Source organism: Zosterops lateralis (genome assembly GCF_965231275.1).
Source record: "Zosterops lateralis genome assembly, chromosome: 2".
Classification (NCBI taxonomy): domain Eukaryota; kingdom Metazoa; phylum Chordata; class Aves; order Passeriformes; family Zosteropidae; genus Zosterops; species Zosterops lateralis.
In genome coordinates this window covers 79,447,318-79,458,587 of record NC_139763.1, presented here as the reverse complement: position 1 = coordinate 79,458,587, position 11,270 = coordinate 79,447,318, and the positions used below count along the sequence as shown (strand labels likewise).

The following is an 11,270-nucleotide window of genomic DNA, read 5'->3' as shown; positions in this document are numbered from 1 at the left end:
CCTGGTGAGGCTGTAGAAGAGGAGGGGCAGGCACTGATCTCTTCTCAGTGACAGGATCCAAGGGAATGGCCTGAAGCTGAGTCAGATATCAGGAAAAGTTTCTTCCCCCAGAGGGTGGTCGGGCACTGGAACAGACTCCCCAGGGAAGCCTGACAAGGTTCAAGAAGCATTTGGACAATGTACCTGGTGTGACTCTTGGGCCTGTCCTGTGCAGGATCGTGAGTTGGACTCCATGATTCTTGTGGGCCTGTTCCAACTCAGCAAATTCTATGATTCTGTGATTTTCATTTTAATGAAGGCTTTAGGACAAAGAAAATATGTTTCGATTCAGCCTTGATGAAAATAAATCCATCTACAGCTCATCAAAATTCTCATAGAACACCACAGAACTAGCTGTAGTAGCTATCTGCACAAACTGCACTCAAATTTAAAATTATTATTTCTGTTTTAACAATTATCTCTGTTCTTGTATGATACTCTTCATGATACTCTTATGAAGTTCAGCTGTGGGTAGAGTGTTCTGGGAAATGCAAATGCTTTCTCCAGTTGACACCTTTTTCACTTCTCTTCATTACCAAAAAAAGAAAATAGGGCAATCTCAGCAAGGACATACTCTACAGTAACACACATTTTAAGTGACTGCAATGATAAGAAGCTGTTCATGCTCAAAAGCTCTGTTCCCTACTCACAGTGTTCCCTGTGCTAGCTGGTTAATTTGTACCTATCAAGCTTTCTCTTCAGTAGACAGGAGACTGTACACTTTGTTTCTATGTTGGTCACGGCTGGGATTTTGTAGACTAACATGAATACTGGTAATTACCAATTCCAATGAAGGAACACGAGGGAGAGGATCTACACTTCCAATGATTATGGTACTCTTAGGAAAAAAAATCATGAACAAAGTGTGAAGATTCACATTCATGCGTGCTTTAAAAATGCAAAAAAATCCAAGAACACTTGCACATTAAAAGTTGGCACAGTGTGAACCTAAAGTGTGCATAAAGTGTATAGTAGCGTTGTCTGACTATAAACACCTACTCTCAACAAACATCTATTAAAAATACCAAATTCGTATATAAAAACTAGGCTATAAATTGTTGCACTTTAAATGCAATACTTTGAAAAAAAAAATGCCACGTGGAAAACATTTCCAGATGTTTCAAGTTTGCAGTTAACATTAAAGAAAAAAAAGAGAGAAATAGCAAAGCTAGTTGTACAATGACATTTCCTACGATGGAATGTCTTGCAGGCCATCCAGGACTTGATATGGCACTTAAAAAAACACAAAACAAAACACTGGTTTACTACAAGTTTTATGAAGAAATCCATTTATGGTTTCTGTATTTCAAATCTGCTCGTGTACTTTGCTCATGAAGGCATTTGAGCTGGCAAGTGTATTTCATAAGGAAAGAAGTAAAGGCACTCATGTTTCCAAATGTAAAACTCAACCTACTCCAGAAGTCTTTGCATTTCTGAGGGGAAACAAAGCCATTATATTAATTACCCAAATCTAGTTTCACCTCCTTTCCAGAGCTCAACTGTGCTTCTTGAGAACTACTTGACTTTTCAATGCAAAGAAATTTAAAGTAGTACTGAACAGTTTCCATCACTTGAAAAAAACTAAAGTATTGCATGAAAACTTCTCTCAGCAGATGCCATTAAGTATGGCCACTACAATCACAAGAGGGGGGGAAAAGGATCATAAAAATTTAGAAAGCAAATCTAAGTTCACACATATGAGCTTCTCAATATTTCTGAGAAATCTCTGCAGTTAGCTATATTAGATAAATAAATCTGATGTTCTACCCAATGCTCTCTAGAAGACAGCCCAATGCTGTCTCTTGGGTAGTTTTCTAAAAAGCCAACATGACACTTAAAAAAAAATTTAAAAAAATCACTGATTTCTTCTGCAAAAGGTTTTCACATGCAGAGTCTGCAGTCTGAAAGTGCAGAAAAGTGTACAATCATTGGGCTTTCCAATCTGGAACGGACAGATAAAGCAGAAAAACCAACATGCAAAGTCAAAGCAAGGATCAGGAAGAGGGAAGAAAAGAGAAAACTAACTTTAGTAGAGTACTGGTCCATGGTTTTGTAAATGAAAAGTGTCAAAATACGACTGGTAATATTTTTTCCTAACTATTCTGCAATCACCAATGAAAACAAAGTCTCGCATCAGCTTCTACAATCCAACAGAACATTAAAAATAAACCTGTCCAGTTAGTTTTGAGTGTTTACCACAGAAATGAAGGTCACCCTCCTCAAAAGCAACATGAAAACTCCAAACCAACAGACAAAAGTTGAAGCAGTTAACTTGTGTTCTACGGGGTAAGTTTAAGCATCTCTTTAGGCACTTCACTGGTTCATTAAATGCAATACAAAATAAAGCTATAAATATCAACATTTTGTGCTCTCAAAAATTAGTCAAAAGCAACAGAAAACAGCACAAAAGTGTGACATTTTTGGCAGCTTATTTCTTCCCTTCCCCAATATTACTGGTTGTCCAAAAAATGCTTTGTTTTGGGGATGCTTTGGCATCTCGGTATCAGGTTGTCTTAAGCCATAAAAGCTAAAACAAAACTGCTAGGCCTTAGACAATAAAGAAATTTGGTTTTAAAATTTCTTTATGGCTATATAAGAAGGACACTTTAGCAGTGGCATGTCAGGGAAAAAAGCTTGCTTTCTTTTTAAATATTGCACTTTTCTTTTGTTCACTCACACTAATGCATAGAAACTTTTAAAACTTTGAATATTACAATTTCATGCTATGAAAAAGTTATGGGAAATAATTTCTACACATCCAATATGAAATAGATATACTAGCCTTCCTTTACTTTCCTTAGTTAAAACATCGATAAAGAAGAGAGTGCAAAAAACCCCACAACCCTATTTTTGGTCAGCCTGTGTATTCATTTTATAGGTGCCAACTAAACAAATTGCAACACGTGATGAGCATGGATATTGTCAGGACAACTGAGGGTGACTGTCAGTAAAACAAGACTATGCATGATTGAAACACAGTAAGTGTGGCTGAAATGGCAAGTCGTGAGGCCTCTTCTCTTTGTGAAGGGGCAGGACAAAGCGGATGAATTTCGCACTTCAGTAGCATGCTGTAGGATTTACCAAGATTAATTTCACATTAAAGTGTGCTCGATGTTTGCATCCACATCTCGCATCACCTCCAATTGCTGTAGTAAGACAGTGACTGGCAGCAGTCTCCAGGACACACAGGAGAATCCAGTGGGCAATTCGATGCAGCGCAGCCCGTGCGTCTCTGTCGCGAGTCACGACGTGGTGGGACATTCTCAGGACAGGCAGAACTGATCTTCTGCTGGACTCCACTCATCTGAAAAATGATTGCTTGGAAAAAGAAGTCTCTAAGCACTTCACTCCAGTGCTTAAAGAGCAAAGCGCTAGGATTGGATACAATAAAACCAGTTTCAGGATCCTGACCACTGTGCAGAAATCCAGCCGGAAACAATGCAGAGTAGCGCTCCTCAGTGTTACTTTTGTTATCATTAGTAATGTTAAGCATCAAGAAAATAAAACACGTCATTGCACATTACAGCCGCTGAGAAGCACGGCTAAACTTTGACACTAGAGAATTGAATAACCTGATGCTACATCACAAACAGCTTCTGGTGTGTATCTATTTCGAAAGGTCTTTACATACTCAGCAAAAGCCTCTGTACTCCTGGCCAGTGAGTGCTTCAGGTTAAGTGACGAGTTATGGCACGAAGGGCATACAGAAGTTCGGCTTGCATCCGAGCTTCCATCAGAAGTAGATTGACGTGAACCTGTAAAAAATGACATCAGCCATTTAGCACACCTCTGAATGCAACATGGTTTATTCATTCAGGCTCAAATTTCTAACCTTTAGTAAAGTATGTCTGCAAGAAAACTTTCTCTCTTCTCCCTGTACCCTGCTGCAGGACTAGTGTTCCTCTAGAGACAGCTGTGTAGTAATATGGACAATATGTAGCCGATACAGACAACATCTCAGGACTGCAAGGAACTAGCCTCAGCTGCTGCTTTAAGCAATCTTCCATCTGAGAAGCCACCTTTAAACCTTTTTTTTGTGTGTGTGTGTTCTAATAGCGTTAGTTCTTTCTAAATTATATTTGGTTTTCTTTACTACTACCTGTGACCTTTATACAGGAGCACAGATTAAGGAACAGTTTCCATGCCAGATAGGCTAGGCACACATGCACTGAACCCTTCTCAGGAAGTCAGAAAGCATTTAATGTGATATCTGAAGGCATGTTGACATTTTTATTGCTGAAAAACACCATAAAGTGTGTGTGTATATATAAATATATATATGAGTTTAGGTATTTTTTTAATATCTAAGTCCCAAGTATTGGCATAGTTGAACCACTTCTGCATTGTCAAGTTTATCCATTTTTCTTTCACAGTTATCCATTCAATTTTACAGAGAAGTGACTCAAAATACTACTACTTCTGCTATTACTACTACTATTACCACCAGCACTACTACTACTACTACTACTACTACTGCTGCTGCTGCTGCTGCTGTTGCTAGTATTTCCAGCACACTAAGAAGTATTTTTGTCAAATTGGTTTGTAACACTCAAGGAATGATTCCCATTTGTTTTTCTCTGATTTAAAACAGTTCATTTGACAGATGCTGCCATTTTAGGTGTCCCCATATTTTAATTTTCCAACAGCACAGGGGTGTCTGTGAAGCCACTTTGGCTTTGGAACACATTACCTTCTCCGAGTGCTTGAACTGACGCCAGTAACTATCGTACATGCGCTTGGTAGTTCTCTCTGGGTAGCAGGTCACTGTCTTTATGTAAACCTTCAGGCTGCGTTCAAGTAGCTGATTAACTTCTCCATAATCATAGTCATCATACCTACAGAACACAAGCCATCATTCTGTTTGATATAAGTTTCTATAAGCATTCTCTTTTGCAGAATTATGTTCTTAAACCAGGGAACAGGAACATTTATCATACATGACCAAAACCCACGTGTTAAGAGAGGATCTGAAAGGCTTAGTAGGATCATAGAATTGTTAAGGTTGGAAAAGACTTTTAAGATCATCAAATCCAGTGGTTAACCCTAAACCACCATCAGTTTCACCATTAAACCATATGCCTTATCCACCATTTTATGAACACTTCCAGGGATGGTTGCTCTCCCACTTCTGTGGGCTGTTCCAATGCTTTACAAATCCTTCTGCAAATAAATTTTCCCTAATATCCATACTAAACCTCTTCTGGTGCTACTTGAAGCCATTTGTTCTCATCCTGTCACTTGTTATGTGGGAGAAGAGCCTGATCCCAACCTGGCTACAGTCTCCTCTCAGGTTGTTGTAGACAGTGATAGGGTGCCCCCCTGAGCCTCCAGACTAAACACTCCCAGCTCCCTCAGCTGCTCCTCACAGCACTTGTGCTCCAGACCCTTCCCCAGCTCCGCTGCCCTTCTCTGGACACGCTCCAGCCCCTCAATGTCTTTCCTGCAGGGAGGGGCCCAGAACTGACCACAGGATTTGAGGTGTGGCCTCAGCAGTGCCCAGGACAGGGGGACAGTCACTGCCCTGGTCCTGGTGGCCACACCATGGCTGATCCAGGCCAGGATGCCATCGGCCTTCTTGGCCACCTGGGCACACCCTGGATCATGTTCAGCTGCTGTTGTCCAGCACCTCCAGGGACTTTTTCACTGAGTAGCTTCCCAGCCATTGCCCGCAGCCTGTAGTGCTGCCTGGGTGTGTTGTGGCCCAGACGCAGGACTTGGCTCTTGGCATCACTGAACGTCATATAATTGGCTTCAGCCCACTGATCCAGCCTATCCAGAGCCCTCTGTAGGGTCTTCCTACCTCTTTCCAGCAAATCAACACTCCTGCCCAACTTGCTGTTGTCTTTGAACTTGCTTAGGGATGTTGTCCTTCCTGAATGAAGGATACAGGCTGGCTTCAGAGAAGAAATTTCTGTAACAATTTCCATCCTAATTTTCTGCACTGGAAAAATGTACTCTTAAGCCAGGGAATTTTTGTCCATACCTGATTCCATACATACAGTGGACATAGTTAAATAAAGCTCTTCTTAGCGTAGTTGTATCAACATCTTCATGTGTTGCCATAGTGTTATATGTGAGGTTATACACCATCCGAAACTTCTCATCCAGGAGATGCCCAATATCAGAATAAAGCCTGTTTACAAGGGAAAAGCCATGATTTTCCCAAGTATAGTCCTGCAGGAAGAGAAGAAAATACATAAAAGCACAAATGAAGTGAATTCCTGATGTCATCTTCTCTACAACTCAACACTTTTTGTTGACTGATAGTTATGACTTTATGCCCTTCCAAAAGTTTGCATTTTGAAACCTTCATCCACATCAGCTGCGCCATTCCCCCAGAATTCTTGGCAACGAATATCATGTTGTGACATTCCAAACCTGGATATCATTAGCCTACAGGAGAAAAAACCCAAGTTTCTCCTCAAGTGCTTAAGGAATCTTCTTCTGCTTTGCCACTCTGACCATGTGGGACTAGCCTTTACGTTTAAAAACTTGTTCCTCTTGGAGGCTTTGGTGCTTAGCTCCAAGCAGAGATGGAGTCTTTACTTCCAGCCAGGTCGCACAATCCTTGGATAAAGTGCTGAACCATCCCTGAAAAAGCTGATAAAATCCAGCCTGCTTTGGTCTTAGACAAGCACCTGCATTGCAAGATAAAAGCCTGCCTGCTCATATGAGGAATGGGAAATCTTTGCAGAATGGTTGCACAGCAGGAAGAACCATCCTGCTCCAGAGCAGGGAGCAAGGGCGCTCTGCACTGCTGTCACATGGAAGGTGAGAGTGTGCCCATATCCTTGTCAAGTGCTCTATCATCCCATCACTGATGGCATCTTTACAATTGAGGGCATCATCTCCATGTCCTTCCTGTTTCTGGCTGTTTTCCAAAGCTACTGCTGGGCCAGGGTCCTTACCTGGGCATCTTGAAGCATGTCTACTGTCCTGTCTCCCTGAGTAGGAGAGCAGGGAAGAGAAAAACAGTGCTCCATTGTCTCACAGAGGCATTAACAACATCTAAAATGTGTCACAACATCGTATTTGGCCTCTGGCTGCCAGTACAAAAGACTGTAAGGCTTGTGAGAAATATGTGAGGAAATATGCCATACTCCTACAGCCCTGGAAAGGTGTCCAGGACATCACAAAAGCCTCTGAGAGCCACAACACTCAAAGAGGGGAAAGCGCTGTTGACTAACAGCAATTGATCCCTATTATCAGTGAAACCTCTCCCCAAAAAACTTAAAGACATTCTTCTGTGTATAGAATACTTCTTTTCTATTAATAACTTAAAAACCATAGAGAAAGACAGTTTTGTTTTATCTAAGGACTAAGGATTAGACTTATTGCAGGTGTTTGGGATGTTACTGCAATTTAAGTATCATTAATAGCAGAGAATTTGGGAGGCTGTGGGTATATACATCCAACTGTTAAGAGTAGGACATAATAAAATTAAATTATCAAGGTGACTCCTTTGAATGGAAGCCAGAAGCTGTCCTGTTTATTTAAGAGCAGAGATGTTTCAGTTCCAATTTCAACTTCTTTGGAGCTTTTTTCCAAGGGAGCCTGCTGCTCCTAAAGTAGTTAGGCAGATTGTTTGATTTATAGGCACTGACTATGCCTTATTCGTTTTGGCAGTAATAACCTACTTCAGGCTCATATAAAGACCACAGAATAAATTATCCAGTTCAGCAGAGACTGCTCTAAAGCTACATTTCCTGAGAGTGATCATGGATTCTTTATTTTACAATCTTAGATACATCTTCTGACCATGGAGCTTTCTTGCACCCACTGTCATTTTAATTGAAGTTCTCTGATTTGAAGATTTCTTCCATTGCTTTCCATTTACTTCTAGACTGCTTATGAATGTGCTCTGTAAGATAGAACAGAACCACCTAGAATGTCCCTCCTGTTATACATAATACAAAGTTCATGATTCTGGTCATGGCAAAGGATGTCAATATATAAGATGATGTACAGGTAAAATGTGTATTCTGTTCTTCCAACAGCACTGAGAAAAATGCATTAAAATACAGCATAAACTTCAGGAATCGTATATAGGAATTCCTTTTCTTTCACAGCATTCCAAGTCCGAGATTTGGTGCACATACGAGAACAATACTCCCCAAATCACTTTCACAGACCTATATATATATCCAGGTATTGTCCAGTGGCTATATTGATTTTCTAAAACATCTGGAAGGATCGGAAAGAAATACTTGCTTTTATACCTTTCCCTTCCCTTTTATTTCAGATATGCTTTACAGTTTTCAAACATTAATACTGGTAATAACTGAAGTAAGATGGAAAGGCAAGTATTGCCTTGCCAGAGATTGACAAATAGTGAAAACTCCATCTCTGGGAGATTAATGGAAGGTTGTGAGTTATTTAATGAACCAGGACAAGAAAAGGAGCATGCAACAAGCATGCCCCACTATAACCACTTTATGCTCTGTAGTGAGATATATAAACATTCTTTGAGTGAATGTCCTTTAAAGAGATGGTACCTGAGCTCTGAATGTTGGCAGATGGTCTTCTCCTCGCCTTGCAAAGTCTTTGTATCCAAACCCAGGATCTTCAACATACCGTGAGACATCTGTAGACACTATTTCATCATCGAATGCTGGGAATGAAACAGCAAAATACTTTGCCTTAGGCAAGAACATGAGTTAATGCTGACTTCCAACTACCACTCTACTACAGGACTAGAGGACAATTTTAGAGGTTATGCAAAGGAAAAGAGTGGTACAAAGGAAACAAACATTTCAATTCTCATCTGCTTGTACTGGATACGTTGCCTTCATTGACCTCATTAAAGAGGCATTTTCTATACTAGATATCTAATGTACTTCTATAAAAAAAGAGATGGGCTACACTTCTGTCTGGAGGCTTCCTTTTCTCTCTGTTGACTTCTGAGGGAGGTTAGTTATCTTAAGTCAGGAATATGAACATCATTAGCAAAGGCACTGTGTTAGCATAAGAAACAAAAAAAAGGATCCTTGACAGCAGGATTGCTGTACTGAGCAGCCTTTGTGTCAGGAATCACACCAGCTCTGTTTTGTAAGCTGGAGTATGAGCACCAGAAAGCAACACAACACTCCACTGGTAAATATCAGCTGAAGAGTATATGAAAGCAAAGAGCTCTACAGTACATCAGGGTGAAATTGTGCCAGAAGCTGTAGTGACCAAGCATCTTCAAAGAGCTCCAAAACATATCACTGAGCACATGCAGGTTCTCTATCAGGAATCACTCTTTCCCTCCCGAATAAACAGGTGGCTTGATTGTTGTAACTACCTCTGCAGAAGTTGACTATTGCATAGCTGACTGCATTTGACCCTGACGTTAAAATCACGGCTTGCTTCCACATGCATTGACAGAACAGTTGCCATATGTCCACTGTTAGCACCTTGGAAAGTCAGTTAATCTAAGAATTGCAGAAGTGCTTTATCTCCTCTTTGCCTCATTAAACAATCAAAACATAACTGTGTAGGAAGAAGCTTGGACAACATCTGCTATAGTTAATTCTCAGCAAAGAATAAAAAACCTGTACACATACACTCCTCTGCCCTGACGAGGACTGGATCTCATGAAAGGCTAAAGGCCCAACACACACAGATTCCTCAACTGAAATCAGGAAATGGTAAAGAGGGAAGAAAGTCAACAAAATTGCCAGCAACTCCATCCAAAAAAACCTCCTGTCTTGAATGACCCCTTTTCCTTAAACACTTGAAGTTACACAGACTCATGGAAGTCCTGATTTGATAATGAAACTGCAATGAGCATCCATTTATCTACACTGCTGATACTGCCTGACCAAAGGAAAATACAGCAAGGATTCACAATGTCCATTTCAAAAAATCCAGCTTAATGTTGCTGGATATCTTCTTTCAGAGATTTTTCCATGTTTCTGAAGAGCTACAAAACAATCTCTCTGCTGCTCCTCAGTAAATTCTTCCTCCCTCTTTTGGGTTCTTTGCACAAACCCATTGATTCTTTCAAACACATCTGGTCTGAAGCTGCAGAGACCAAAATACACTAAGAACAGTGCAGTAAGATGTGAAGCATTTTAGTGCTCACTTTTTAAAAAGACACAAGCAATCATCTTCAAGTAGCTTCTACTATAAGGAAATAGCTAGAGATGCTTATTGTCTTAATATTCTTTCTTCTAACACTTTCTTTGGGAAAAAACCACCTTCCTGTCTGTATGAAGCAGACTTCATCCTGTAGTTTGTTAGAGATGAGGGCCTCCAGAGCATATGAAGCATATGGGAAAAGAAAGTTTCAGCTCAAAATTTGGAAAATCATTTAAGAATAAAAAATGCTATCAATGTCTATCACAAGATAGGCAGTGGAACAGCACAGCAGTATGATCCCTCAGAGCAGCAAGTTGGAAATGTCCTTTCCAAGTGGGCAGTAAATGGTAAAGTAGTTGAGTCTCATCATCTAATTGCTAAACTAAATGTCATATCTGAAAGCTACTTATGAGTGTCACTGAAGTTCTAAGCACCACAGAAGCTACACTTGTGAAATATTACTGAATATTTATTACTAATTAATTAATTATAATTAATAAATCATTATTTTTATGATACAGAACATATTAAAAAAATGTACACCCTACTTTTTAAGGAAGCCTAGAGGCCTTTTTAAAAAAAAGATACAAAAGCTAAATTTCAAGTAGTAGAAAGGATGATGTTATTTGTCAATCAAGAAATCCTAAGGTGATGAACCAAAAGGTAAGACCCCCTTTACTAGACTTCTCCTGCATGAAGAGCCAGAATAAAGAAATGGACAGGAAAAGTTCCAGTCATTGAACTAGTCTCAAGCATTTATTTCTTAAAAAGCACGAACAAAACTGCACTGGAAAAGCACAAATACCTCCACTAATTACTAGCAGACTCTCCTTCTTCTCCTTCTCAAAGCGAGTTGCCATTTCTTCCTGAGAGGCTTCTTCATCCTCTTTATCTTCTTGAAGTCTCTTCATCCTTTCCATCAGGGCCTCCAGCTCACTTAAAGAATCTGCAATCTGCAAAAACACCATGACATTCTGCAAAATTAGAAGATAGACAACTTGTGTCATCTTCAGATTTCATGCTAGACAACCAACGTTCTCAAAACCAGACAGTAGCAGCAAACAGAAACTCAAGCCAGAATGCATTTTGCCACATCCAGCACAGACAAACAGCTTTCAGACAGCAGGAAGACAGGAGCTGGGAAGTGTTAATGTAGCCTGTTGCAGTAA

At 40.1% G+C, this 11,270-nt stretch overlaps 1 protein-coding gene across 3 annotated transcripts in view; it reads right to left on the bottom strand.

Annotated features, from left to right (window-relative positions):
- Positions 1 to 24: 24 nt before the first annotated feature.
- Positions 25 to 11,270, bottom strand: part of SESN3 (sestrin 3) — a 39,775-nt gene continuing 28,529 nt past the window's right edge. For all 3 annotated transcript variants that reach the window (XM_083854390.1, XM_083854391.1, XM_083854392.1), the window contains 5 exons: positions 10,907 to 11,054; positions 8,535 to 8,650; positions 6,023 to 6,213; positions 4,730 to 4,874; positions 25 to 3,794 (listed from right to left, as the gene is read on the bottom strand). In XM_083854390.1, coding sequence (XP_083710516.1) covers positions 3,708 to 3,794; positions 4,730 to 4,874; positions 6,023 to 6,213; positions 8,535 to 8,650; positions 10,907 to 11,054 — 687 coding nt within the window. In that variant the 3' untranslated portion in view covers positions 25 to 3,707. The remainder of the gene's footprint in view (positions 3,795 to 4,729; positions 4,875 to 6,022; positions 6,214 to 8,534; positions 8,651 to 10,906; positions 11,055 to 11,270) is intronic.